Source organism: Pelodiscus sinensis, chromosome 2, assembly GCF_052426305.1.
Source record: "Pelodiscus sinensis isolate ZL-2025 chromosome 2, ASM5242630v1, whole genome shotgun sequence".
Taxonomy (NCBI): Eukaryota; Metazoa; Chordata; order Testudines; family Trionychidae; genus Pelodiscus; species Pelodiscus sinensis.
In genome coordinates, this window is record NC_143053.1 from 259,402,320 (window position 1) to 259,429,619 (window position 27,300).

At 45.1% G+C, this 27,300-nt stretch overlaps 1 protein-coding gene across 4 annotated transcripts in view; it reads right to left on the bottom strand.

The window, feature by feature from the left end:
• The window catches only part of SMARCC1 (SWI/SNF related BAF chromatin remodeling complex subunit C1), a 139,479-nt gene that overhangs the window by 50,423 nt on the left and 61,756 nt on the right, over positions 1-27,300 (bottom strand). For all 4 annotated transcript variants that reach the window (XM_075923022.2, XM_075923023.2, XM_075923024.2 and 1 more), the window contains 3 exons: positions 21,469-21,727; positions 20,417-20,578; positions 1,465-1,520 (listed from right to left, as the gene is read on the bottom strand). In XM_075923022.2, the coding sequence (XP_075779137.2) occupies positions 1,465-1,520; positions 20,417-20,578; positions 21,469-21,727 (477 nt within the window). The remainder of the gene's footprint in view (positions 1-1,464; positions 1,521-20,416; positions 20,579-21,468; positions 21,728-27,300) is intronic.

The window sequence follows — 27,300 nt, forward strand, 5'->3', positions numbered from 1 at the left end:
GGTCCCCAACTATTTGGAGCTGCTGGGCACCAAGGCCGTTCGCCCACTGGGCGCCAGAGGGCGGGGACACTCGTGCTCCCAGGGGCAGGGCCGCGCATACGCCACACCCCCATGAGCCACGTGCCTGGGGTCAGCTACCCCATGCGCTGCGTGGCCACCAGCGGGCCGCCCATTTGCCACAAGCCTGGGGCCGGCGCCCTCCAGAGCCGTGCGCCCAGGGCCAGCACCCCCTCATAGCCACGGGCCCAGAGCTGGCACCCCCCATAGCTGCGCGCCCGGGGGCGGGGAGGCCAATTCGCTGCGCACCCGGGGCCGGCGCCCCCCATAGCCGTGCACCTGGGGGTGGGACGGCCAATTTGCCACATGCCCAGGACCAGCGCTCCCCATGCACCGCGCACCCGGGGCGTGGGCGGCCAATTCGCTGCGTGCCCGGGGCTAGTGTTCCCCATGTGTCCAGGGCTGGTGCCGCATATGCACAGCGTGCCTGGGGCTGGCACTGCACATGCGCCACGCGTCCGGGGCAGGGCCAGCCCCAAGCACTTGGCGGGTGCATATAAATGTCCCCGCGGGCACCATGTTGGGGACCACTGCTCTAAAGGTTTGATCCTTCAATACTGGTTTTGCCTCTATCATGGTTTTAAAGATCAAGCTTTAAGTCAGAGCTGCATCACACTCACTAGACAAAGGAGGATAGCTTGTATTGCCATTGTCTGTGATGCAACTATGAATAAACGCCTTCACTAAAGTTGCCAATGCAACTCCAGCTGTCACCAAGAAGGGAAATAACGATCTTCAATGTCTTTCATCCTCTCAGAATCTCTTGGTATGTATTTGTGCTATAAAAGTAGGTTATGCAGAGCACTTGACAGTCCAACACAACTGAGCAACACTAATTAAAAAATTAGGAAAAGTTCTTAGAGGACTATGATCTCTCTTTACTGATATTATGTTAGATTAGAGCAAAAATACTTGAAGAGCCAAGTTCTCACTGAATTAAACTGCAGAGTCTCAAACATCACAGCACTGTACAATCACGAGTCAGAACCATCAATCCAACGCTACAAGAAAAATATTGCAACATGTCAAGATATGCATCTGCAGTTTTTCTATGGCTCTACAAGTAAAACTGTCATCTCCACTGACTTTTCCTTAGTCCCTTTTCTTATGGCTAGAAAGGAGAGGAAGAGCCATATACACTTTTTCCCACTTAGCTCAGCAATAAACTTGCAGGGGGACATTCCTATGACAGTAAAGTTGAATCATGCTATACAAGATGAAGCTGAGAATGCGGAGCTCTTTACTGAAATTTAAGTCACCTGGGGTAAAGTCCATCTTTCACATTTCTATAGTGCTAGCACAATCAGCTCAATCTTTTGATTAAAGCTTCTACTGTAACACCAATAACCTAGACTTAAGAACTCCACGAAAAGAAACACTGCATCAGAGACAAATCTCTGATTTTACCTTTTCTGATGGTTGCCCATCTGTCTCAGTTTCCATTTTTTCTTCTTCAACTCCATCTGTGAGAAGAAATACAAGTACATAAAGCAGAGTGCTTGAAAGTGCTATAGCCAACATTTATTATGCTTGAAAACTACAGGTCTGGGTGAAATTTCATGCTCTGTTCTGTTGTGGCAATTGGCCTTACAAATGTACCTTAATTATGAGTTTAACTGTACAACGTGAGTGTAAGTTCATAAGATGTCATAACTTATAACAAATGTTGATGAGATTAGGTGCAAAAAAACACAGACTGACTGGTTTCAACGAAAAAGACTATGTTCATCATCATGGATGCCACCTCCACCATAACCCGGGGTCCCAGACCTTTATAGCTCAGGCATGAAAGACCAGCCTCACTTGAGAATTTCTTGTATTACAAGAGTAATAATTACTGCTCAACATGAACTTCTTGAATTGCTTTATGAACTCTACGTACACAAGTGTCAGCATATATGGAAAGTCAGTAGGAGTTTATTTCCAATTTGCAGGTGATGAAAACACTATCACAGTCTAATTTTATCACGTTATCCGAATCTGAAAGTAGAAAGTCATTTATGCTCTGTAAAAATATTCTCTCACTAAGTTCTAGCAATTCTACAAACAGTGTTAAAGGCATTAAACATTCATAATAAAGCCTCTCATTATTTCTCTGCCTAGAATTCGGAGGTAGTCTTTTATTCCCCATAACCACAGTTTCTTTGCCTAAGCTTCATGACCAGGGACCCTAATAAAAAAAAAAAAAAAAATTCTGATAAACACAAAAATCCATGTTTTGACTCAAATGAAATGCTGAACTTTACTTTCCCTAGCCACAATATATAGAAGTATCAGTTGAAACCAATGTTTTACTGATATATTTACAATGTTAAGCTTATAGCCTGAGCTTGCTGCCCAGGACTGATAGCTGGAGCCCTACCCAATCTCCTGATTATTTGATCTGGTCCTAAAGGGATCAAATAATTGGGTTCCACTGTATATGTTTTTATTTTTTAATAAAACGGAAAAACTGGAGATTTTCCATATAAACACAAATTCTACATTTTTCAATGTCAACTGGATTTCTAGGATTATTGTTCAATACAGGCAGTCCCCAGGTTACATACAAGATAGGGACTGTAGGTTTGTCCTTAAGTCGAATTTGTACTTAAGTCGGAACTGGCATCCAGATTCAGCCGCTGCTGAAACTGACCAGCGGCTGACAACAGGAAGCCGGAGGCAGAGTTTCTCTGCTCCGGGCTTCCTGGAATCAGCTGCTGATCAGTTTCAACAGCAGCTGAATCTGGACGCCTGGGACAGAGCAGCTGGGGCGCTGCCGGGTAGGTCTCCGCAGCGCCGCACCTCAGTGCTGTGGGGACCAACCTGGCAGCACCCCAGGTGCTCTACCCCAGGTGTCCCCAAGTCAGCTGCTGCTGAAACTAATCAGCGGCTGATTCCAGGAAGCCCAGGGCAGAGCAACTCTGCCCTGGGCTTCCTGTAGTCAGCCGCTGGTCAGTTTCAGCAGCAGCTGACTTGGGGACGCCTGGGGCAGAGCAGCTGGGGTGCTGCCGGGTTGGTCCAGTAGCGCCGAGGAGCGGTGCTACTGGACCAACCCAGCAGCACCCCAGCTGCTCTACCACAGGCGTCCCGAGAAAAGCCTGGTCTGCTGGGGGGGGAGGGGGGGCGCACTAGCTGCACCCCTCCTCCCCCCAGCAGACCATGCAGACGCGGGCGGCGGGACCGAGACACGCCGCGGTCCCGCTGCCCGGGTCCTCCGTGGCTTTGCTCCGCGTCTCCCTGGTCTGCTGGGCCCTCCCCCCCCGGAGGACGAGGGCGGCGGGACCTCAGCGCATCTGGGCGCTCCCGCCACCCGCATCCTCCGGGGCAAGAAAAGCCCCGTTCGTAAGTGCGGATCCGACATAAGTCGGATCTGCGTAACTCGGGGACTGCCTGTAATTAACTTGCCCCTTCATGTCTGCTCCCTCCAGATCTTGTTCCTCAAAACACATATCTTTCAAAAGGCCTACACTCAAAGAGGTGTTAAAACAGACAGCAGAATTTTGGTGATTTAAGGCATCTATGTATGACTTATGACTTCTGGCTGAGGTTATGAAATTGCTCATTGAAATGCCTCAAAGCAAGTGGAGTCAACCACATGTTGTCACCCATTCCCCAGACCAAGGGCAATGGTGGGTTGTCAACCCCTGATGTCTTCCATTCACGTGAGACCATGTCAGTACCAATGAGATGATGAAGAGAGGGGAAACTAGGCTGATCACATGTGGCTATATGACTGAGATTAGAGCTATAACTTTTACAGAAGCACAAAAGAAAAAGCAGATGTTACTGTTGGGTTTTAAAAGCCACCGAACCTGACATACTTGAGGAAAACTCGTGAGACACAAGTAACCTTGGGTAGCAGAGATGAGCAGAAGGGCAGGGTTTTGTCGCAGAGGGGTCTTTATCGGGGGACCAGCCCAGAAAGAAGGAAATAGACTGCACCAGAGAGAAATTGCACCATTTGGAGGAGAAGCCTCATGTAGGAAGTAGGATTCTGGATTCCTTAGAGGACTCTGACCTAAGCCTAAAGAAAGCTCACAAGTGGTGAGAATCTGAAGCAGGGAAATGAAGATACATATTTTTTGTTTTGTCTAGATCTATATGTTTATTGAAAAAAATAAGGAGTCCGGTAGCACCTTAAAAACTGAGAGATGTATTTGGGCATAAGCGTTCGTGGGCAAAGACCCACTTCTTATGCTATCCAAAGTGAAGGTGACTTCTTTTAACCTTTACAAAGCTTGTGTGTCGTTAACTTTCACTTTCCCATGCCCTCCCCAAAGAGGTGAACTATAGAACTTGAGTGCCCACAAGGAAGGAGCTCTGGGGAAAGACTTCAGCAACTGGGAAGTCTAAGAGATTAGCACTAGTCCTGGGGGCATGGGCACCAGAGTCCCACTTCTGTACTCAGGAAATGTGCCAGTGAGGCTAAGGGACGAGACCATGTTGTAGCCAGCTGAGACCAAGGGAAGCTTAAGCGCATACTAACCAAGGGTGGGGCTCACACATAGCACCTTAACTTGGGGAGCTCTAACTAGGGCTGTGTGACAAGAACATTTAAAAAAACCCTGAAAAGATATGTGGGTTTAACAGGAGTTTGCTGTTCTACCACCTGCTGTCTGGTTTGACTGTAAGCTATTTAGGCCAGAGAGCTTTTCTACATACATGTATACTAAGCACCTACTACCTTGTGCCTGCTATGGCAACACATCTGTCTCATCGAAAGCCCAACCAGATTCTGTTTAGTTAGAAACTTGCTACTTAAGCAATTATTGCCCATTTATCTTACTATCCCGTCTAACTCTGAGATCTACAAAGCAAATCATATTGCACAATAATATAATCAACAGTACACGGGGGACAATACCACGAAGAAAAGTGAAATATTAGAAAAAAGTCAGTAAGATCATTACCAGTGCTAGATGCATGGACTGCTTTATAAAGTATGAATATTTTAACAGTAATTAGTCTAATTTCAAGCTACATAAATCACTATAAGCTGTCCCCAGTTCATTTAATTAAGCTATTCTTTTAATCAATATTCACGAACTTTTCCACTAATAAAGATTGTGTTCTTTGGGACAGGAAAAGAATTCATACAGAGAAAAAGTATTATAAAGCTTTATTTGGATTTCATTATAGACTTTAATTGTTCCTGATGTTTTGCACACATTTATTTAAAAGAGGGAAATGTCAGCATGTAACAAGAGGAAATGGCATGCCTCTTAAGTCTGAATCCTGTAAGGTATCTTAAAACCCCCAGAGCAGAGTCTCCCAGTACAATACATATGTACCCCAAACGGCTCTGAAGGCATTAAAGAGAAATTCTTAAGAGTTTGATCACAGGCTTTGATCCATGGTGCCATGTCTTTAAATTGAAAGGTGCTGGGCACTGCAGAACGATTTAAAAAATGTAGGAATAATTAACAACACTCAATCCATCAACATAAATCTCAGTATCAGGTATTAATTGATGCAAAATGTTTTGATTTTTAAAAAATTCCCACTTTAACAATAGTACAAGTCTTTTATAAAACAGAAGTAGGTGAAGACAGTTTGGGCTCCAACATACAGCAATATTTTCATGGTGAGGTGTTACAAATTAGCTTTTTTTCTAATATGTGAAGAATTATGATGTATGAAGTACTAGAAAGAAGAGAAACCATTTTATTATTTTTCAACTGATCTTGTGTGGGACAGAAAACTCTGCTCTTCTGAAGTACCTGCCTTTCTCCACTGAGAGGTGATTCAATCCACATTAGAGGCTGGTCAATACGTCCCCTTAAATTGAGAGTATCTATTCCAGAAGGGTTCGTATTTGGTAGCCTAGCAATATCATATGGAAGACAGAGATTAGACTGTCTCAAATTCTTGTCTGCAGCCCAAGCTTAGACTGTGCTTAAAACTGCGACTTTTTTTTGGTAAAAGGAGTGGTGGCCCTGATAGGTTAAGGAAATTTCAGTCTCTCTGCAACATAATCAGAACCAAAGAAGAGGGAACTGAGTGGTGTGCATTTAATGGGGAGTAAAGCTAATAATCTCAAACCAGAAAATTCTACAGAAACAATGTATACAATTCTGTTTAAGTGCAGCTTACCCAGCATAACACAACTCCCATGTATCTTTCAGTACAGAGGAACTGAAGGAATTCATGTGCGGAAACAGCAAAACAGTATGCTTCATTACGTATAAAACAAAAATGACTAGTGTTCCCTCTAACCTGCACCCCAGAAGCACAGCTTCACAGGTGATTAATCAGCCCTGTCCAGTCAGTCAGCTCCAAGCAGGGAGCCCTGAGCCTCTGACTAGGCGGGGGCTGATTAATCACCAGCTTAGAGAGAACGCTGAAAATGACTGATTAGAAAGGGGGACGCAGGGGGGCAGTGAAACAATTCATGTTCTGATTTGTGTAAATCTCCAAGCCGGAACAACCAATCTCACTTTGCTCAGCAGTTTGAAACTTCACTGCAATTTACATGGTCTCAATTGCATTTTATAACAAAAGGTCATAATTAAAATAATCATGTGCGATGTTTGCTGGCAGCCACCTTAATACTTAAAAGTAATATACACCATGTAGACAGAACAGGCATCCTTCCTCCACCCACAATAGGACTACAAATTCCTCTTTCCCCCTGTATAAAAATTACATTTCCATGTTGCTTTAATACCGACTTGTTGATCAAAAGAGATTAAATATGTAATTGTTGTTTCAAAGTAACAACATTTCTTAGGATGACACTTTGCAGAAAAATGGTGGACAGCACTTGGGTGACACACAATAAAATTCAGAAATTAGAAAACGATGACGCCCATTAATCCCTTTTTAGTTCATCCTTAGAGCTACTTCAGCCCCACTTCCTACAGTACTTTGTCCTTTCTAGTTTTACCCATCAAGCACACCATTAAAGAGATACTTTGCATTTCTATAGCAACAGTATCAAAACTCTTTACCAATATTAAATAAGCCTTCCCCGGCCTTCATGCAGTGTGTATTATCTCCAATTTACAAATAGGAAAACTAAGGGAGGTCTACACTACAGCCTAATTCAATACTTCCTTTGCTCAGGAGTGTGAGAAAGCCCCAGTGTGCAGGGCGCAACACATGTCATTTGGGGAGGAGAGGACAGATGGAGACTATCAGCAAGAGCAATTATGCCGGCAGGAGGTGCAGCTGAACTATGGTGCGCTGTAGTGTAGACTTGCCCGAAGAGACAGAAGTTCAGTTAGTTGCCCAATGCCTGTGAGCCAGAGTCCTGAGTCCCAGTCTCATGCTCTCACTTACACGTAGTACTCTACCCCATCCTACGAAGCACTTACCAAGTTACACTGCATACATAAGGCATAGTTAATGAACAGAAAATATACCGTAGACGCAATGTGACTGAAATAATGAACAATAAGAACATCAACTTTAATTTGCTATTGCACATTAGATTTGTTCCTGTTCTTCTTTAATTACCGTGTACAAAAATCCAGAGCTCTTCGGTTTGATTTTGCAACTCAAAATCCTACTGATGGGGGTGGGTGGGGGGAGGCAGTTGCCTTGGGTTCTGCTGACTGAAAAGGATCCAAAGCTCCAGCACTGCCACCTCTGTGGTAGCAGCAGCAGCAGCAGCCGCGGGCCCTTTAAATTGCTGCTGGAGTCGTTGCACTCTGGGCCGCTCTGAGGGCTGCCAGAGCGGGGAGTGTACAGCAAAGCATGAGCCACGTGACACAGCTCTGCCCCTTCTGAAACTGTAGAGCCTCCTCCACCCCGTCCTGCCCAGGAGCCCAGCCAGTCTTTTGGCACCCCTGTATACACCCTTTTGAGGCTGTGTAGCTGACCAGATAGGCAAGAAAAAGGCTCCACTCAACACAACATGCAAGTCTTGCAACAGCATAAAAATTTAGCTCATAAAACAATGATTAGAGGAGTAGCCATGTTGGTCTGTATTCATAAAAACCAGCAGGAATCCTGTGGCACCTTAAAGACTAAGGGTATGTTTATACTGCATTCCTCTTTCAAGAGAGGAATGCAAATGCAGACAAACGGAATTGCAAATGAAGAGTGGATTTGAATATCCCGCGCTTCATCTGCATAATCGCGGCCAGCTGCTTTTTTGAAATATCCTATTTTGAGATAAAAAAAACACTGTTTAGACGCGGTTATTTTGAGAAAAAACCCTTCTTTCGAAATAATCCTTACTCCTTATAAAATGAGGCTTAAGGGTTATTTCATAGAAGGGGTTTTTCTCAAAATACCGGCATCTAAACAGTGTTTTCTAATCTCAAAATAGGGTATTTTGAAAAAGCGGCTGGCCGCGATTATGCAGATGACGCGTGGGAAATTCAAATCCACACTTCATTTGCAATTCCGTTTGTCTGCATTTGCATTCCCTCTCTCAAAAGAGGAATGCAGTGTAGACATAACCTAACAGAGTTTTTTGGGAATAAGATTTTGTGGGCAAAGATCCACTTGCATCTGACACAGTGGGTCTTTGCCCATGAAAACTTATGCCCAAATAAATCTGTTAGTCTGCCAGAAATCTGTTACACTGCCAGAAATATGTTGTTTTAAAATTCAGCAACAAAAGTGTGCACAAATAAATCTTGCACTTTCCCTGCCATAAGTTTCAGTTATTCTCCACCCTTCCTTGCTTAACAAAATGTAGAGAATTTTCCTAAAAGTTCCAAAAAGATATTCCCTCTGTGATGAGACTAAACATGGATATGTTTGGCTACTAAGAAATATCTTAAGTTTAATTAATATCACATTTTCATGTGTTCAGAATTCCCACTGTAACCTCTGTTGTCTGTTAGTGATTAATAACAACATTTTGTTTTAATAAAAATAAAAAAGTCAGCATGACAAGTTTAGCCAGGTAGTAGTTGATGGCTTTTGAAAACTGTCTTAATGCATTGGCTGCAAAGCCATTATTTGCAGTGACAGTGCTGTGACTGCAGGCCTCCAACTGGCAGGAACCACTTCACACTTCTTGCTTATATTCATGGGTGCATGCAGGAATACTAAATGAATGAAATGAAAAAGGAAAGTCTCTGCTTATGAGTTTCAGGACAATCTGAATTTAATGCATCTGAGGTCATGCAGGTTTCTAGTTCAATGTTTTAAGCCATTTTAACTATCACAGTAGTGGAAATTTTAAATGAATTTAATGTAATAAGACTAGACTCCTATAAAAAATATGAAATCCAAACATAAAAGGTATGTGAACCTGAAAACAACATATTCTGACACTCTGGATATAAAGGATTTCTGAATTTCAGGAAGATACAGACGTGGTCCTTATTGATTCTGCTGTAAACTGGAAGCAAAATCTGATCAGGTTAATGAAGAAGATACAAAAGTGACAATTTAGATAAGAATTAGTCCTCTGGAGAATGGGTGTCCCCAACACAAACTGACATAAGCTTCCTTCCCTTCTAGGGAGTGCTCAGTATTCCTGCCTACAGAGCCTCAAGGGTCTCCATCTCCACAATCCTCTTTAAGAGGTCCTGCATCACATCAATCATTTTTTAGGTGGAGAAAAATTGCTCTCACAAAAGGTAAATGGCTATAAAGCAATGCAAGGCATCATCCCAAGGAGGAGCACATCATCTCCACCCACACCCCCGGAATAAGACATGCCTAAACTTAATGGGGAAATTATGAAGTAGCTGAACTTTGTTTAATTTCTCTAATCAGACTGCCTGCAAGCTACATGAAACACACACAACACAGCCTTGCCAAATAAACAAACTTCCCTCTCGTATCACTAGAGCAATAAAGCAGAACCAAGCAATGCAAAGTTATTTAAAAAATGTGTTTAAGCTTAGTGAGTAATTCACAGATGCCTTGAGACCTGTGTTCTCTCTAATTTTTTCCATCCATGTGCACAATCAATTTTGTTATGTACACCAAGGCACGTGCACCACCATTAGAAACAGGTACTGATGGCTGTGGAAGTTCTGCTAATCAACTGGGTAGCATATGAATCTCTCCTGGATGGAGACTCAAGCCCTCAAGCTTACTGCTTGAGACCAGGTTGGTTCCTTTTGTTTTTACTGATAGAGCCCTGTTCGTTATAACACGCTCTTTAATATGAATATTAAACTGATTCTGGATAAACAATGTAAAAGGCTAATGTAAAAGGCTGATGTGGCTGTTGGACTGATTAGTGTGCTCAAATGTATAGCAATCTTGCTAGTAACTAGCACAATAGTCAGAGCTTCCCATACTAGCATGTGGAGCAATTACCACACAATATTTATCAAGACAAACTTGCACACTTTCGCCAGAGAAGAGTACATAGTTCATGGAAAGCCTGGGCAACAGGTGTGACCACTGCATGAAACCAGCCCTCCAAAGGTACTATAATAACTGAGAGAAGTCTTATCTGAAGATAAGTTAAATATTCAAAGATTGTTCATATCAGCAATGTTTGCACTCAGTTAAACCGCAAACTGAGATGAAAGGAAAATCACTACCTGCTAAAAAGACAGGTGATAAAAATGACCACCCTTATCTATATTTATTCTGCCTATGAAACTTTCAAGTGCACAGACATAGTAGGAAGTGGGGCAAAATCAGACGAGCTGTAATTCAGAATTGTGTACGCCTTTCTGGGTCTCTTAGTCCTGACTGTGTATCATCTTGGGCAGGTGACTCTCTTAACTGCCAAAAGAGATAACACCATAAACTTGGCTTGACACATAACTAAGAGACAAAAATCACATCCTGCCAAAAAGCTGTGTGGACTCCGTTCTATATACCTTCGTCACCTCCCCGTCTGGACATCAGCAATGCAATATACTTGGGCATCAAACTTGCAGCTCTTAGTTAACCCAACTAGTTCACATGAAAATGCTGAAGTGCACCTCACCTCCTCTGTGACACAAGCTAAAACGAGCACACCAGAGCTGTTCTCTGCTCTCTAAATTGGCTTCCCTTAGAATATCACATCAAGTTCATGCACTACTGGAAGGGCTTAGATAGAACAGCAATCAGGGCAGGACAAGAATCTGTATAAAACAGAACAAAATAGAACAGAGTGTTGCTTAACATTTGGGGTAGTGCTTGGTCCTTCTGAAATGGCTTCCATTCAAGGATTTCAAAGTACTGTAACTCCTCCCACAAAACTCAACATTCACCACTATCGTCCAAACGGAAATCTCCAACTACAGTCACGGTATACTATATCAAGTAATATATAGGGCAATGTATGGCTTGGGAACCAAACATGGCTTAGTAGGGCAGCAAATTAGGGATGTTAAATATCGGTTAACTGAACAGTTGATTAACCTCATGAATTCTTATTGGTTACTTGACTGTTTTATAGCCACTGGGGGTGGGGCCGGCAGACTGCACTTTGGCCCCACTCCTGAGAAGCCCCTTGCCTCTCCACGCAGCAGCGTGGAGTGCCAGGCAGGAGCTGGTCCGCGAGAGGAGCCAGTTTAAAAACCGGTTCCCCTTGCAGACCGGCTGCCTGTCACCCTGCACTGCTGCCTCTGTGCACAGGGTAGCAGCAGCCCCTGTCCAGGGGGTGGGCCTCCCCTCCCGGACTCAGTGCAAGCTGGAACTGAACTTGGCTGCCTGCCTGTCTGGCTCCTAATACACTTCAAATGCAGAACCACAGCGGGGGTAGGTCCTACACTCAGCGCAAGCCAGGACTGAGCTGGTCTGCCTGCCTGCCCAGGTCCCAACACATTTGAAGCGCAGAGCCACAGCAGGGGTAGGTCCTGGACCTGGCGCAGTCAGGACTGAGTCAGGCTGCTGGTCAGCCTGCTAAAAATGTACTGGTGTGTTGGGGAGAAATGCATGTAGTCTACAGCATTAACCAATAAGCTTTTGCTTATCAGTTAATTGGTTAATCAACTCTACTATTACATCCCTACACCAAATATGGCTCTTTTGGCATTTCTGGCTGCCTCGTGAGCTGGAGCTAGCGCTGGGACACGGTGTGCAGCGCCATACCATGGCCCCGGTTCCACCATGCAGCCCCACCCCAGCTTCAGCTCTTCCCCAGGACTGGAGCTGTGGGCAGGGTGGGCCATGTGATGGCTGTATGGCTGCTCCCACGGCAGGGCCACACAGCAGAGCCAGGGTCATGGTGCGGACGCTACACCCTGCAGCCCGGCTCCAGCTCTGGAACACAAGGCAGCCAAATATGCCAAAAGAGCTACATTTGGTGCCCTACTGAGTCATATTTGGCTCCCGAGCCATTAAACCAATGTGATCCATTCAAGACTCTGTAATGATCTACAATGGCTCTACGCACTGATGTAAAGAAACCTGGTTGTCAGCTTTGAATACAGAAAATCAACAGTAGCTCCCACAGTCTATTCCAATCACATTTCTAATGTGACACTGAAATAGATCAATATTAAAAACCAGTTTTCAAAAGACTAGTGGAGCTCTAATTTAATCCTAGATTACATCAATTAATGAATCTTAATTACAGTATTCCTAACTAGATAATTTAGTTTTCAAGGGTGACATATTGAGGCGTAATACTTCAGCTCTAAGCATGCAAGCACAGCCAGCTTTTTCCAGTAGATGTATGCCATACAGCTGTACTGTACTTGATTAACAACATCGCTGGTAGTGCAACCTTGGTAGATTCTTCCTCTGCGCCCTCTCCTGCAATGCTGTTTGGAGGTGAAAGGCCATGCAGATTGTCGAGTGACCCAGTTCACTCTTGTTGTAAAGCTCCCCCAGGGAGAACCATCTGCTGCTGTCCTAATTTATTCCATTAGTCACAGCCCAATACAAATCGCATTAACTGTAACAGCCCAGTATTAGTTATAGAACCCAGTCCACAAGAATCGTGTTATGGTTGTCTGCTTTCCACATCCCTTATTAAATGGCAAAAGCTACAAAATCTGTATTTGCAACTAGTGGAGAAAAGGGCAACTGTAGGGCCAGTGTCACATACTAATGATGTATAACTAAGACATTTCATGGCTCAGGCTCCAGAGAAGCCCACTCCTCTAAGCTCAAATCCTGCTGCGCAAGACTTATTAGCAAACTGCAACACTCCAGTTAAAAATGAACATAAATCCATTGATAATTTTAATATAACTGCTAATTTAACCTTAAACCAAGCAAGAAAACACCTAGATTTGTTTTACTCAAGACTCACTTAAGAAAAATAAGACCATTCCCCCTTTAATGGATTCAGAGGGCTCTCTCTCCTGTCAATTCTACATGACAAAACAATGTGACACAGACATGGAGAAGCAGATATTTCAGATGCCATGATGTTTATTTTTCAGCATGTATTGGTCACATCATTTCAGAGTTCGATGAGCCTCCAAGTCAGCTCTGCCCTGCTCCACCGTGTGGAACTGACAAGAGGTGACAGAGCACTATGGAATAGTTTGCTAATTTCAGTTTCTATTGCTTAAAAAAAAAAAAAAAACACCTGACAAGCCTAATATGAAATTCAGGAGGTATTTTGCGGTATTTCTTAGTTTAAACTCAACACTATCCAGTTTAAACCTAAGTACTTTTTAAAAATAAGCAGTACACATGGTCCACGTATACCTACTTCAGATACCAAGTGAGGATTAGACAGGTTGGTGTTGAGACTACCACTGTGCTTCTAGTTTCTATGAATTCATCTCACAAAACCACTATACAATTTTGCACTCTCTGCTCAGGCCTGGAGTAACAGGTAACAAGAGGCAAGGCCTAATGTGTTTTGGCAGAGTTTGAGGCAAAGCTTGCACAGTACCCAGATTACATGATGCTCATCTTTCTGGTATAAAATATGCTTCACTGGCACAAACCCTGAATTCACTCTCAAATTAATTTTGGTGGGATGAACAAGACACCAGCCAAACAATGCTGAACAGAGAATTTGAGACATTAAAAATTTACTGACAAATATTAACCGTGCTGCCAGATCTTTACTGAATGTTTAAAGATTAAAATCTTTTTTCATTTTAGCGGGTTTATAGCAGAATCCCTGTGGGTACACTGTGTGGTAAACCACACAGAAGCAAAAAGAGCAGTTATGCTGCAGGGTTTAAGGAACTAAATAGAAAACTGAGTTACACAATTTACATTCTCTTTTTAAGAATGAGATTTAAAGAACAGTTAATTTTTAGTGGAAAGGAGATTCAAACAGGGATTTTCTGTGTATTCTAGGAGGTTAAAACAGCTGTACAACTTCTACACATCTGTGCTATTGAGGACAATTTTTGTAGCATGAATAATCATAGCCTAAAATATTATGTGCCAGAGCATCTACTGAAGTAACTCAATAAGCAAAAGCAGCCACACATTGGAAATTCAGCTCAACTGTGATAGTTACAACTATATTAGGGTATGTCTACACTACAAAGTTAATTCGAACTAACGGACATTAGTTTGAATTAACTTTGATAGGTGCTACAATAGCGCTCCGCTAGTTCAAACTTAATTCGAACTAGCGGAGCGCTTAGTTCGAACTAGGTAAACCTCATTGTACGAGAACTAAGCCTAGTTTGAACTTACTAGTTCGAATTAAGGGGTGTGTAGCCCCTTAATTCAAACTAGTGGGAGGCTAGCCCTCCCCAGCTTTCCCTGGTGGCCACTCTGGCCAACACCAGGGAAACTCTATTGCCCCCCTCCCGGCCCCGGAGCCCTTAAAGGGGCACGGGCTGGCTATGGTGCCCGTGCCAGGTGCAAGCCTGCCAGCACCCAGCCAGCAGACCCTGCACCTGGCACAGCTCGAGCCAGCCACCCGATGCCCCCCAGCCCTCCCCCTCTTCCCGGGACCAGGCTGGCGGCTCCCGGAAGCTTGCCCGGGACCGCAAGAGGCGGGCACCCACCTGGGCTAGTGCGGACATCGTGGACCTCGTCCACGACCTCCACACTAGGCACAGGAAAGTGGCCGTCTAGGGCAGGAGAGCTGCCAGCCTGGCCACCCAGGAGCAGGTGTGCATGAAAATCAAGGTGGTCCACTGAGACCCCCCGACCCTGAGCCCTGAGCTTACAATGGCCGTATTGGGTCAGACCAAAGGTCCATCTAGCCCAGTACCCTGTCTGCCGACAGCGGCCAACCCTAGGGACCCTGGAGGGGATGGACCGAAGACAGTGACCAAGCCATTTGTCTCGTGCCATCCCTCTCCAGCCTTCCACAAACTTTGGGCAGGGACACCACTTCTACCCCCTGGCTAATACCACTCCATGGACCCAACCTCCATGACTTGATCTCACTTCTCTTTAAACTCTGTTCTAGTTGTAGCCTTCACAGCCTCCTGCAGCAAGGAGTTCCACAGGTTGACTCTTTGCTTTGTGAAGAACAACTTTCTGTTACTAGGTTGAAGCCTGATACCCATTCCTTTCCTTTGGTGTCCTCTAGTCCTTCTATTATGGGAACTAATGAAGAACTTTTCTTTATGCACCCCCTCCACTCCACTCATGCTTTTATAGACCTCTATCCTATCCCCCCTCAGTCTCCTCTTTTCTAAACTGAAAAGTCCCAGTCTCTTTAGCCTCTCTTCATATGGGACCTGTTCCAAACCTCTGATCATTTTAGTTGCCCTCCCCTCTCCCACCTCCTTTTCCCAGTCTCTCCGAGTTTTGTTCAATAAAGAGAGATTCTATTTTTGAACACACGTTTTCTTTATTTTGTACATCAGGAAGGGGGGCTAGGGAAAGGTAAGTGGAAGGAGGTGAGGGAGGAATGGGGTACGAGCCCCCGATGGGGAGGACTGGGCTGGCTCTGCGGGCTTCTGGGGGTGGAAGCTCTCCTGCAGCCCCCCAATTGCCCTCTCTCCTCAGATGGCAGCCTGCGGCAAGTACAGCCGGTCTGATGGCCGAGTGCTGTGATGTGCCCAGTGTGGGCACTCAGGGCACTCCAAGACAGGACTGCTTTGCAAGTGGGGCACCCCTGAGAACTGTCTGTCCGGGATGGGGGTCGGGTCCCTTTAAGCACAGCCCTCGGCTAGCCTGAGGCAGCAGCTGCACGTTCTAAGTCCTCATCTGATGCCCTGCCGGCACTGCTTCCGGCCATCCTTAACCCTGGTTCAGGGTCCACTTAATGTGGACATGCTAGTTCGAATTAGCAAAACGCTAATTCGAACTAGTTTTTTAGTCTGGATGCGTTAGTTCGAATTAGCTTAGTTCGAATTAACTAATTCGAACTAAGTTAGTTCGAATTAGCGCTGTAGTGTAGACATACCCAAAGAGTTTTCAAAAATCTAAGAATGGTCTAACAATGGCCCAAACTACACAGCATAAAAGTACCATTAGCCAATACACATTGTGCATATTCATTTCAGATTTAATGAAACAATATTTTCTCATAATTACTGCATTCTAATATTGTATTCAGAATACAATCAGGCACGAAGTCATAGAAACAGAGTGGAGATGAAAAAACATTATGTCATGTTTCTTTTTTTTTTTTTCTAGAGCAGGGAGGTACTGTACTTATATGTTAACAAAGACACAGAATCCAGGAAACTGTATCATAGCTTGCACAGACATGGAAGGTATTGTGTCTCATCTAATCGGAACCACTTTTGCTACTGGTGGAGTCCATGCAGAACTCTTCTCTTATAAAAAACGAAGGGAAGAGTTCTGTATTGACTCCACCACTGAAAAGTCCCATATGAAGAGAGGCTAAAGTGACTAGGACTTTTTAGTTTAGAAAAGAGAAGACTGAGGGGGGATATAATAGAGGTCTATAAAATCATAAGTGTTGTGAAGAGGGTGAATAAAGAAAAGTTATTTATTAGTTCCCATAATATAAGAACTAGAAGACACCGAATGAAATTAATGGGTAGCAGGTTTAAAACTAATAAAAGAAAGTTCTTCTTCACACAGCGCATAGTCAACCTGTGGAACTCCTTGCCAGAGGAGGCGGTGAAGGCTAGGACTATAACAGAGTTTAAAGAGAAGCTAGATAATTTCATGGAGGTTAGGTCCATAAAAGGCTATTAGCCAGGGGATAGAAATGGTGTCCCTGGCTTCTGTTTGTCAGAGGCTGAAGATGGATGGCACGAGACAAATCGCTTGATCATTGTCTTCGGTCCACCCCCTCTGTGGCACCTGGCACTGGCCACTGTTGGCAGACAGGGTACTGGGCTAGATGGACCTTTGGTCTGACCCAGTACAGCCATTCTTATGTTCTTAATATTTAATTATTTTGCTTAGTCTGCTTCGATATCTCCCAAGTGATAAGGTTTTCATTTTGAGTCTTGCAAAATATGAAGTGCTATGATGGATCTGAACCAAAGTCCCTCCTGTTTGGTATGAGAGACTTCAGAGGTAGGTCTGAGAACTCTGTACTAGGCAGATATGGGATAATTTGCCCTCCAGAGTAGGTTTCATCCCATTTACAGATAGACACTGGCTTAAACTCTGAAATATGCTCCTTCCTAAATGGTAATAATCAGGGGTCGACAAATTATGGAAAACCCTACTCGCCAGACAAAAAAGGGGCTCACCACCCTCCCCCTCAAAAAGTGTTTTTTTAATGGCATATTCTTATTAGGAATTTAAGAACAGTAATTATTAATAAATTATTAATAAAGATTACCCAAGTTATTAATAAATCTCTTCTAAACCTCTACATTTTCTCTCTGCTGCCATGTCTCCTCCCCTTGTTCCATCAGCTCCCCTGGTGTCTGCTGCCCCCCAACCCCTCACCCTCCTCTGATGTCCTGACTCCTACCCTTCTCACTGCCCTCAACCTTCCTGAGACCTGCCCCCCTCCACCAGCCCTTCCTTCCCCCGTGCCCACTCCTCCAGTAGCCCCACTCTGATCATGTGACCTACTCCTCCTCATCCCCTCTCCTAAAATCTCCCTCTACACACCTGCCCTGCCTCTCTCCTCTGGTGCTGGTCCCTCTCCTGCAGGTGTCTGCCCTTCTGCTTCATCCCCAGAATCCCTTGGCACCTGCACCATCCTGGTGTTTCCCCCTTCCCTCACTGTCCCTGCCCCCTTTGCCCTCTTTTTCCCTGATATCCACCCCCTCACCATCCTCTGCCCCCGTTCCCCTCATGCCCCTGTGCCCTCACAGATGCCTTGCTCCTTCCCCACCTTCCTCATGCCCACCCCTTCTTTCAAGCCTTCTCCCAGAACCCACCCCCCGTTAGCCCCTAGTGCCCTTACCCTCTCCTCTCCCAGCATCACCTTGTCCCCCCTCCCACTGACACCTCCCCTCCTCATTGTCTGCATTTGGCCCCCTGGCATTTGTCTCTCCTGCACCCCTGTCCCTTGGTACCTTCCCCCCCCTTCCCTCAGCACAAGCCCCTTCCCCATATTTTTCCTCTCCCCTCTCCATAGCCCAGCCCTTTCCCCTCTCCCATGGCCAGCTCTAAGTTTTTTGCTGCCCCAAGCAAAACATTTTTGACCCCCCCTTTTGTTGTCTTTTACACGTTTGCATTTTGCAATGGGTTTTTTTTGTTTGTTTTTCTTTCTGTCCCAGCATTTTAGCCCTATAAATAGCAAATAGCATTTTCATTCGTTTTTTTCCATAAAGGCAAAGGTGCTTCAAGTGAACTCTCCCTTTCACTGCTGCTGGGTCACAGCAGCCTTTTCCCTGTCCTGTCCAGCTCCTCCCTGTGGACAAGCACCCCTCACTCCCGACCCACAGGGGGAGCTGGGTGCAGGGACAGCACAGAGCCAGAGGGGTGCAGGGAACAGTGGGAGAGTACAGGGGTGGCATGGGGAACGAGAGGCACAGAGCCAGAGGGATGCAGGGACTGGGGGGAGCAGGGTGCAGTGGAGGCACAGGGAATGGGACATGGGGAACGGGAGGGGTAGTGGCAGTGGCAGTGTCTATGGGCAGTGCAGGGAATGGGCAGCACAGAGCTGGGGGGGGGCAGGGATCGGGGGGAGCAGGGTGCGGGGTGCAAGGGCAGTGCAGAGCCAGAGGGTCGCAGGGAAGAGGGAGAGCAGGGGGCCCGGGGTGGCATGTGGAACGAGCAGCGCAGAGACAAAGGGGGGCTGTGGCAGGACTGGAGCCGGCGGGGCGGGGCCTGGCTGCGCCACGCGCCGCAGCCAGCTCCCAGGGACACGTGGCCAGAGCTGAGCTTTCACGGCCCTTTAAAATCCGCGGGGCCGAGTCACGCCAGCATCCTGGCATCCCACTCCACCTCCTCACACTGGAGCTGCACGCAGGCAGCCCCGTGGCAAGAATCACCGCACTTCCCCCTTCCCAAGAGCGCTGTGTTCCTCCGCCGGCCGGCATATCGGATGGGGCCACGCCGCCCGTAGTGCGGGCTTCGGCCAGCCCGTCACAACGGCCCACTGGGCCAGTCCGTCCTTGCACTCGCCAGCTGGTAAAATCTACTCACCATGGGTGAGCGGGCGAGTGTATTTGACAAGCCCTGGTAATAATTTATTATGACACCTTTGGATATTCTAATTACCTACATAAGCATAAAACCCCTTCTGAACCTCCTATGGCAATGAGATACACAGTCTATGCACTGTGTGAAAAGGCATTTATCAATTCTCAATTTCCTACTTTTTCATTTCACTTGGTGTCCTCTTGTTCTAGTGTTGAGACTGGGAGAACAGACATGCCCAATCTACCTTTTGTAGACCACCTATTATGTTGTATGCTTTCATCAATTTCCTTTTAATCCTTTTATTTCTTACAGATGTTAGAGTTACCATATTTTAACTTTCAAAAAAGAGGACACCCACGGGCAGGAAGTGTATCTATATCAGCATATACCAACTCATGTTACTGAATAACATATTAATATATAGTACGTTAATACGACGGGAGTTGGTAGATACTGATACAGATACACTAACTGGTATGCACGTCTGTGAGGGTTACCATGTTTGAACTTTCAAAAAAGAGGACATTCCTAAGAGGGAGTATATCAGTAAGATTATTGTTTGGTTTAACACAGGTCTAGCTACCACCACCAATTAGTCATGTCAGATAATTGTTATTTACACTTGCTTAAGATTTTTCCTTCAGCAAAAACTGAAAACGTTGTATATTAAAATGTTAGCAATAGGAATAAAAGGGTGACATTTACAAGTTCTCTGCAGGAAAGTTGTATATTTTAAAAATATACATATTCAAAAGATCCTAAATATTACTGAACACTAATTCCTAATTTTGCTGCAGACAGATATGCCATACCTTTAGCTGCAGCATTTCTAGAATTGTTAACACAAAATTGATTTATAAGCAGCTATATGCAAGACTTATTGCTCACAATTATTTATTCTATAACTGTCTAGGTCTCTTTATGATCTCTAAAAGGACAGAATTGAGGGTGGGACCAAAGAAGAGAAAGATAGTCTTTAGTATATCAACAGATTCAGGTTTTTACCCTAGTCTATAAAAAATATATCTATGTCTACTTCTCACTGATGAAAAGTACTAAAGATAAAACTGATTTGCAAAAATTTCTGCATTCAAGACTTATGACCTACCAAGCTTCTCTGGCTCATCTGGACCTGTGCCTGCAATGCAGCTGCTTTCTAGTCCATATGTTGGATCCACCTTTCCAGAGGTTCTTGCAGCTTCCTGCACTTTTTTGACATGGGCTTCAACTAGTTCCAGTGGCACCTCCTCTCGGACACGAGAAAATTCCTCTGTTAAAGAATTAAAGAGAAAATACTATGATGCCACAGGTGAAAAACAAATCAGTTTTTACAGAGCCACAGATAGATAAATACAATAAATTTAGAGAGAATTATATTCTGAAGTTCCTCCTCACTTGTAACATAAGGAAGCTCATTTCCTCCTCTTACTGCGAATTACCACATTTAATAGAGTTAACATCTCTTTCCAAGTATAAAATTGCAAAGTAGCACATTTATCCTACATACAGGAAAGAAGATAACCGCTTACTGAGCATGCAGGAATTCTTCTATCCAATCATGATTATGTTACATAACCAGGAAAGCAACATTTTAAAATTAATAGAGGCAAAATCCAATAGCTATGATCTTTATGTTTATCTTTTCTGTAAAATGTTCCAAATAATCAATTTAACGGTGTAGCAGTATTTGTTAATGTACATTTAAACAAAACGATGATAATAGTAATTGACACATATAACCAATTAATAGTCAAAGAACATTAACCAATTAATAGTCATAGAAATGTATGACTAGAAGAGACCTCAAAATGTTCTTTAGTCTGTTCCTTGAACTCAGGGCAGGGCCAACTATCAACTAGACTATTCCTAATGATAGAAGATAACAGACTGGAGGGGGATGAATGCATCCTTCCAAAGCAGAAGGGTTTCTAAAGAGGTGTGTCAATTTATTTCAGTAACATTAGTAAAATGCAAAGCAGACAATAACCATACTGTTAGCTCTTTCCTGAGTAATTCTAACAGATATTTACCTGTTTTCAGAAGAAACACTAAAGACAGCATTTTATCTTTCTAAAGTTCAAGAAGCAGCAAGCAACAAAGCACAAAGTTACACCATGTCTGACAAAATTACAAGGAAAGATAGCCATGGTGACCCCGTACCTAAAGCAGCTTTAGCTGCAGCTGATGCCACCCGAGGATCCACCACAGATGCCAAAAAAGCAACAGTGCTCATCACTGGATTTCCAGACTGGCTGAAAGGTACAGGCTGGTAAGCCAATGGGCCGAGAGATGCGTCAGAGTTCTCCAGGTAAGGGTCCTCGATGGGAAGTCTCAGAAAGTGGAGAATGCACTCATCCTGGGTGCGACTGCCAACGTGCTCAGAGACTTTATTCCAGTCATCTTTGTACATCTCCAGAGCCTGCAACAGAGGAAGAGCAGGACTAAGAACTGTTTTGCAAACAATTCAATACAAATATTTTTGTTTCGCAGCCACTGATTCTGGTCATAAACAGAACAGAGAATAAAGAAAGGGAAGCATATAAATGTTGAATCTTCATCAAACAATTGTTTAGGAAGTGGAGGACTTCTCACTCAAACACAAAGCTGAATTTATAGGCTATGGCCATGGTCACCAACCCGTCGATGGCGATCGACTGGTCAATCGCGAGGGCTCGACCAGTCGACCGTGAGGCGTTTGGCCCGCCCTCTTCCCCCCCCCCCAAGAAGCCCCACTACCCACCTCCAGTGACAATGGAGGTAGTGCCGGCTTCCTGAGGGGTGGATGGAAGTCCAGCAGCTGTGAGCCATTTCCGGGGGTTCCGGAAGTGCACTGGCTGCTCCCCTCCCCCCAGGTCTGTGGCATGCCGGGAACTTGGGGGGGGGGGAGGAGGGAGAGGAGACATGACGACGGCCCCAGAGGAGGCGCACACTGGGGCTTCCCGGCTCTGCGGGAGTCGTCCCTGGAGGAGGTGCACATCGGGGTTTCCCTTCTCTGCAGGAGGGTGGGGTGGTGGGGGCGGGGGGTTGGGGTTGAGAGTCATTCCTGGAGGAGGCGCATGCCGGGGCTTCCCTCCTCTGCAGGGGGAGAGGGGAGGAGTCCCGGAGGGAAGCGGGTGCAGGGGAGTCCCAGAGGGAGGTGGGTGCGGGGGACTCCCTGTCCCCTGTCCCCACTGGCACCCTGTCCCTTCTCCCGTCCCCCAGCGGCACCCTGCCCCAGCACTCACTAGCACCCTTCCCCAGTACCATTTTCCCAGCTCCCATCAGCACAGTTGGGGTCACATTAGTGAGGCTTGGGGGGGGGGGGGGTTTGGAGGAGTTATTTTTTTTCATCTCACTTGAGTGGCCCCCAACTGACTTTTCTGTGGGTCAGTGACCCCTGAATCAAAACAGGTTCCCTGCCCTTCTCATAAATAAAGACAACGCAGAAACTTTTTGTATTTGACCTAGTATTTTATTTAAAAATGAAGCCTAGCGAACAAAGCCCCATTTGGGGCCAAGCCCTCATCTGGCTGCAGCATAACAACACTCCTGTACCACCACCCCCAGCCTAGATCTGAGCCCATCATACACTGGACCACCCTGCCCTGAAACCCTCACATACTCCAACCCAAATTCCTGTACCCCAACCTTCCATCTGACCCCAACACTCCACAGCCTAGAGCCCCCTCCCCGAGCCCGCGTCCCCTTCTCCACCTCCTCCTGCATCCAGATTTCCTCCCAGAGCTTGCACCTCTCACCCCTTCCCACACCCAAATCCCTCACTCCCACCCCAGAGCCCACACATCCTGTTCAACCCAGAGAGGTTACGGCTAGACTGCAGGAGTTTTTCCGGGATTCCAGAGACATCCCGGAAAAAACTCTTCTGTATCCAGGGATGTGTTTGTCTCGGCTGGGCCCGCTGAGAACAGGGGCCGCTCTGCCCAGGCTTGAACAGCCACCCTTGGTGGAGGGGGCTGCTCCAGACCACCTTCCCCCATTTAATTGGTTAACTAGTTAAACATAATGCTAAACCAGTTAACTAATTAAATGGGATTTTACATCCCTAGTGATAATTATAACCAAAATTAGAGAAGTGGGGAACAGCCATCGCCCAACTACACCTGGCCTCCAGCGATATCCAACATTTTCCACAACTGACTGTTTAATCCATAAGAACGGCCATACTGGTGCCAGACCAAAGGTCCAACTCCAGGATACTGAACTGAAAGAACACTATCTGTACTGACTGAAGATTTCCTCCTGGTCACTATGCACAAACCCAAGATCCATACTAACATTCCTGGATCATTTCTCAACAGGATTAAATACAACTCATGAAATTCTGCTGGAGCACTTGAACTTCACAGTGGTGACTGGCAATGTTTAGGAATGTCAAGGTGTAGGCAACTACAAAATTAACCAATAAGCCCGGGCTTATTGGTTAATCTTGTCGACTGCACATACTCCACACCCTGCTGCCTCAGTATCAGAGGCAGCAAAGAGGGGGAGGGAAGCGGGAGCCCATAAGGAGCTGGCTTAAAAGCCAACTTCCTACGAGCACCGGATCCACCTACCCCACCCCCAGCCCTGCGCTACTGCCTCCGATAGTGAGGCAGCAACGTGGAGAATGAGAGGGAGAGATGGTAGTTGATACATGCGGGGAGTGGGCTTTCAAGCAGGATCCCCGCGCGTGCTGGCTCTGCGGACTCACCTGCCCCCACTTGCTGCCTCCTACAGAGAAAGTGGGGTAGGGAGGCAGCAGGCAGGGACCGGCGCTGGGGAGGAGCCGGCTTAAAAGCTGGTCCCCCTCAGCATCAACTCCACAGTGCTCCCCCATGCTGCTGCCTCTATCACTAGTGAAGGCAATGTGAAATTACAGCCTCAGTTGTCCACAGCATCCAGTGTGGGGGGGAAGGAAGAGAGGAGGCACAGAATGCAGCCACAAAGCAGCCTCTCTCCACAGTGAGTCTGGGGGCTTGCTGCAGACAGGCTACTCAGCAGCAGCCCCCCTGTTCATGGGGAGTCCCAGCTCCCCCTCGGACAGGGGCTCCACCACTCTGTAGCAGAGGTAGCAGTGCGGGGCAGCAGGCAGAGCCAGTCTGCGCAGGAAGCTGTTTTTTTAAACCGGCTCCGCTTGTGGACTGACTCCCACCTGCCACCCAACGCTGCTGCCTCTGACAGAGAGGCAGGGGGCTCCCCGGAAGTGGGGCCAGAGTGCACTGGCTACCGGTCTCGGGGACCATCGAATAGTCATGTAATGGCTAAAATTTCACGCGGTTACACGACAATTAAATTATACACGTACATCCCTATTAATGTTATAAGCTTTGTCGGACCCTTCCTCTAAGTCATCTCACCTTCCTTCATTATCACATACAGAACCTTCAGCTGTGGAGTACTACAAGACTGCCTTCCAGTCTATCACACTGAATATACATTGAAAATCACTAGCGAAGGCCGTACGAAAATACAGCCTCACTTGTCCACAGCATACAGATATCAACAAGCCCTCCTCCCAGGACATCCCAGTGCCGAAATGGTGGGTCAATATCTGAATGGAAAGCACCACAAGAAGAAACCCATGCAAGATGGAAACAATGTTAGTAGAAGATGAAAGTATTCTGAAAATCCAGTCAAAATTGTAACCAATCTGAAATGAGGGATCTGTCCTCCTCAAAATAATCTGCAGTGTATGGATCCTTCTAAGTTCAGGGGTGGGCCATTACAAAAGTGAAAGTCTAGAGCAGGAGAAATCAGCAGCCCAGCAACTTTTAAACTGCCTTCCATGGGACAGCCAAACCACCTCAAATTTTCTCGCTTTCAGGAAAACATGGAAGGTTTTCTGGTTTAAATCCACCTTCCTCCAGAAACAAAATTTACACAACCTTTCCTCGCATACAGAGAAGAAGAGAGACCCATAAGTAAGATCACCATTAAATAGACTACTTGATCTCCTGATTTCCTCAAAGTACTTCGACAGCATAGTAACGGGTGCATCAAATGTTTCGACAGAGCTCACAGAAGAGAATATTCTAAGATACACAAGTGCAAAAAGTAAAAAGACACTGAAAGTTTTAACAGAGATGTTTAAACTAAATGGAGCAGAGCCCAAACTATCACTCTCACCTTCTGAAGCAGTTACTCCAGCTTAGGACTAAGGGGAGGGAAGCTTGTACAAGTGTTGAATATGCTGTAACTTGCCCTGTGGGTAAAGAGGACATCATTCTCCAAGACTATAAATATAGCACCTTTCACCAGCACTATACGCTTGTTTTTGAACATCCAAGAAGGTTAGAATGAATTGCTTTCCAGATTGGAGCCCTGGCTTCACAAGCCTGGAAGGAAGTGTTTTTGCAGCAGCAAATGCCTCAGTAATAATTGTTTCTCATCAAAGCCACGGTCATTTTCTGACACAAGACGTTATGGGATGTCAAGAATCAGCTAGGAAAAATACAAGCTGAGGAGCACTTGGGAAGATGTGAAGAGATACTAGTCAGGCAGCTAGCTGAGCTGAAAATTGAAATGTTATGGATTAGCTGTGCATTGACCAACTTGACGAAACACGTCTACACAAGGTGACCTTAGGTCTTGTTTTGTATGATTGTTTATCAGGGGTTTAGTTTTGCCGTGTTGAAACTTCTGAGTCAGTTTCTCTTGCAGAGTTTAAAGCTAGTGTATCTAGAGATAATAAAGAGACCTCCAGAATGGCCTCGGTCCACTGCTGTACTCTCCACCTAAAATGCAGGCAGAATTAGGCGGGCAAGTACCACATATTCAGAATTCCTATGTAATATGCTAGAGGAGAGAACAAATGTTCTCTGTCACTATAACCTTAGAAGAAAGAACGGGAGGGGCAAAATAAATGATGAAAATGTCCAAGACCGTAAAACCATGCAATCAGTACCAAAACCTAAGGCTTTTTTCAAAGATACCACAGAAAGGAGATATACATAAACAAAATCAGAGATTCTGTTTGGTAAGATGGCCCATACTATAGGCACCAATGCAGAATTGTTCCTTAGGGTACTGTTCTTCTGTGCTCTGTCCAGTCCAATTTTAAAAGTCTCATGCAAATGAGGCTTCTATTACTTTCCTTAGAAAACATTGCCACTGTTTAGAAGCCTCAGCATCAAATAGCATTTATTTAAATTCAGCCTATATATTTCTTTTCCTAATTTCATCTTGTTACTGCTGGCTATACCCCAGTTATTCATATTAGAAAGCTAGAATGGCTATATTTTTGCATAATATGATTCCATATGTTCTACTTCGTTACTTATTTTTCTGTTGAACTAATGTTTAACTTCCCACAATACTTGCTCTTATTATGAAAAGCTGAAAAGGCTCTTGTAATGATGTAAGACTTACAGTGCTGCAATGAGATCCAAGTGACAAAATGGCAAATGAGGATGCCAGGAGAGAAGCAGACTTTTCCTCCCTCCAGTCGGTCAGTCTATGGATAGTAGGGCAATAATTACCTTGGATAAATCTTCTTTGGAACTTTATTGCACATATTTTCCCATTTCTACCCTGAGGATTTAATTAGATGGAGTTGGCTTGTGAAGCAGGATCACTTAAACTTGAACTAAAATCCTCTTTTTACTATTTTATTTACATGCTGGAAAACAAAAAGATTGAATAATATTGTCACTTTATATATATTGTGACAACAGCACGTGCAAGGTCTGTCTCATTCCTTGTTTAATAAGCATTTGCTGAATTTGGGATAGTTTATTTGGATTATTCCAATAGGATATTTTCCTGTAATTTTTGGACTACATAAGAGTTTTGAATCTTTTATTAGAAATCAAAATATCATAGCTTGATTGCCCCTGTTTCCAATCAATTTTAACCAAGCATAACACTTTATTTATTGCAGGAAGGTGTTGCAATGTTGGATTTGCAATCCAGATTCTTCTTACAAGTCATTCTATTATTTCTCTTCCATTCTAGTGCAGCTATAACATTCCATGCTAGTGAAATTTATTAACTAACACTACAGAAACTATCAAT